Below are 630 nucleotides of genomic sequence, written 5' to 3'. Positions count from 1 at the left end.
GGCTTCAGACCACTGTAGCTGCTGACAGGCTGCAGGAGGATCCGCTGACCCAGCGCCTTCACCTCATCTTCCACTGATTCTCCCATTCTTTTTCTTACTGTAAGCTCCACAGCAGCCAAGTACAGATTCTCTGGATCCTGCTCTCGGGCTGTTCTAATTTCCTGCAAGAGTTCATCACTCAGGTCTGTGTCCCAGTACTTAGCAGCACTGGCCAGAGCAATGACACGGCTGGACTGCCACTGCACCATGTCTGGCTGCATGTTTAAGGCTCTCTGAAAGTAATCTGCAGCCAGCTCCGTGTTCTTTTTACCTAACTTCATCAGAGTCCAGGCTTTCTCGGCGTAGATCTCTGGATGGAGCTCGTCCTGGGATGGAGATGGGAATCTACTTTTGAGAGCTCCAACCTTTGACAAGTAGTCCTGACTTGTTGCCTCTTCTCCAAGAAGATGGTGCAGCCAGGCCAGATTCCCGTAGTTCACCACCAACCAGGGACCCTCATCTCCCTCCCTCAGCCGCTTCAAGGTTTCTGTGGCCGTTTTGAAGAACTGAAGGGCTTCTTCACTAGAGTCCAGTTTGTAGAGAACAAACCCCCACATGTTGTAAATAGAACCCAACCAGAAATTTCCCTCA

The 630-nt window shown here is 51.0% G+C and overlaps 1 protein-coding gene across 1 annotated transcript; it reads right to left on the bottom strand.

Moving 5' to 3' along the window:
- Positions 1-5: 5 nt before the first annotated feature.
- Positions 6-626, bottom strand: LOC112141901 (interferon-induced protein with tetratricopeptide repeats 1B-like; the record flags this gene model as incomplete). Its single annotated transcript, XM_024265105.1, has 1 exon — positions 6-626. A coding segment is annotated over one exon (621 nt), but the record flags the coding sequence as incomplete, so codon positions are not given.
- Between the last annotated feature and the right edge of the window lie 4 nt (positions 627-630).

Source organism: Oryzias melastigma, unplaced genomic scaffold, assembly GCF_002922805.2.
Source record: "Oryzias melastigma strain HK-1 unplaced genomic scaffold, ASM292280v2 sc07203, whole genome shotgun sequence".
Lineage (NCBI taxonomy): Eukaryota > Metazoa > Chordata > Actinopteri > Beloniformes > Adrianichthyidae > Oryzias > Oryzias melastigma.
This window is presented reverse-complemented; position numbering and strand designations above follow the sequence as displayed.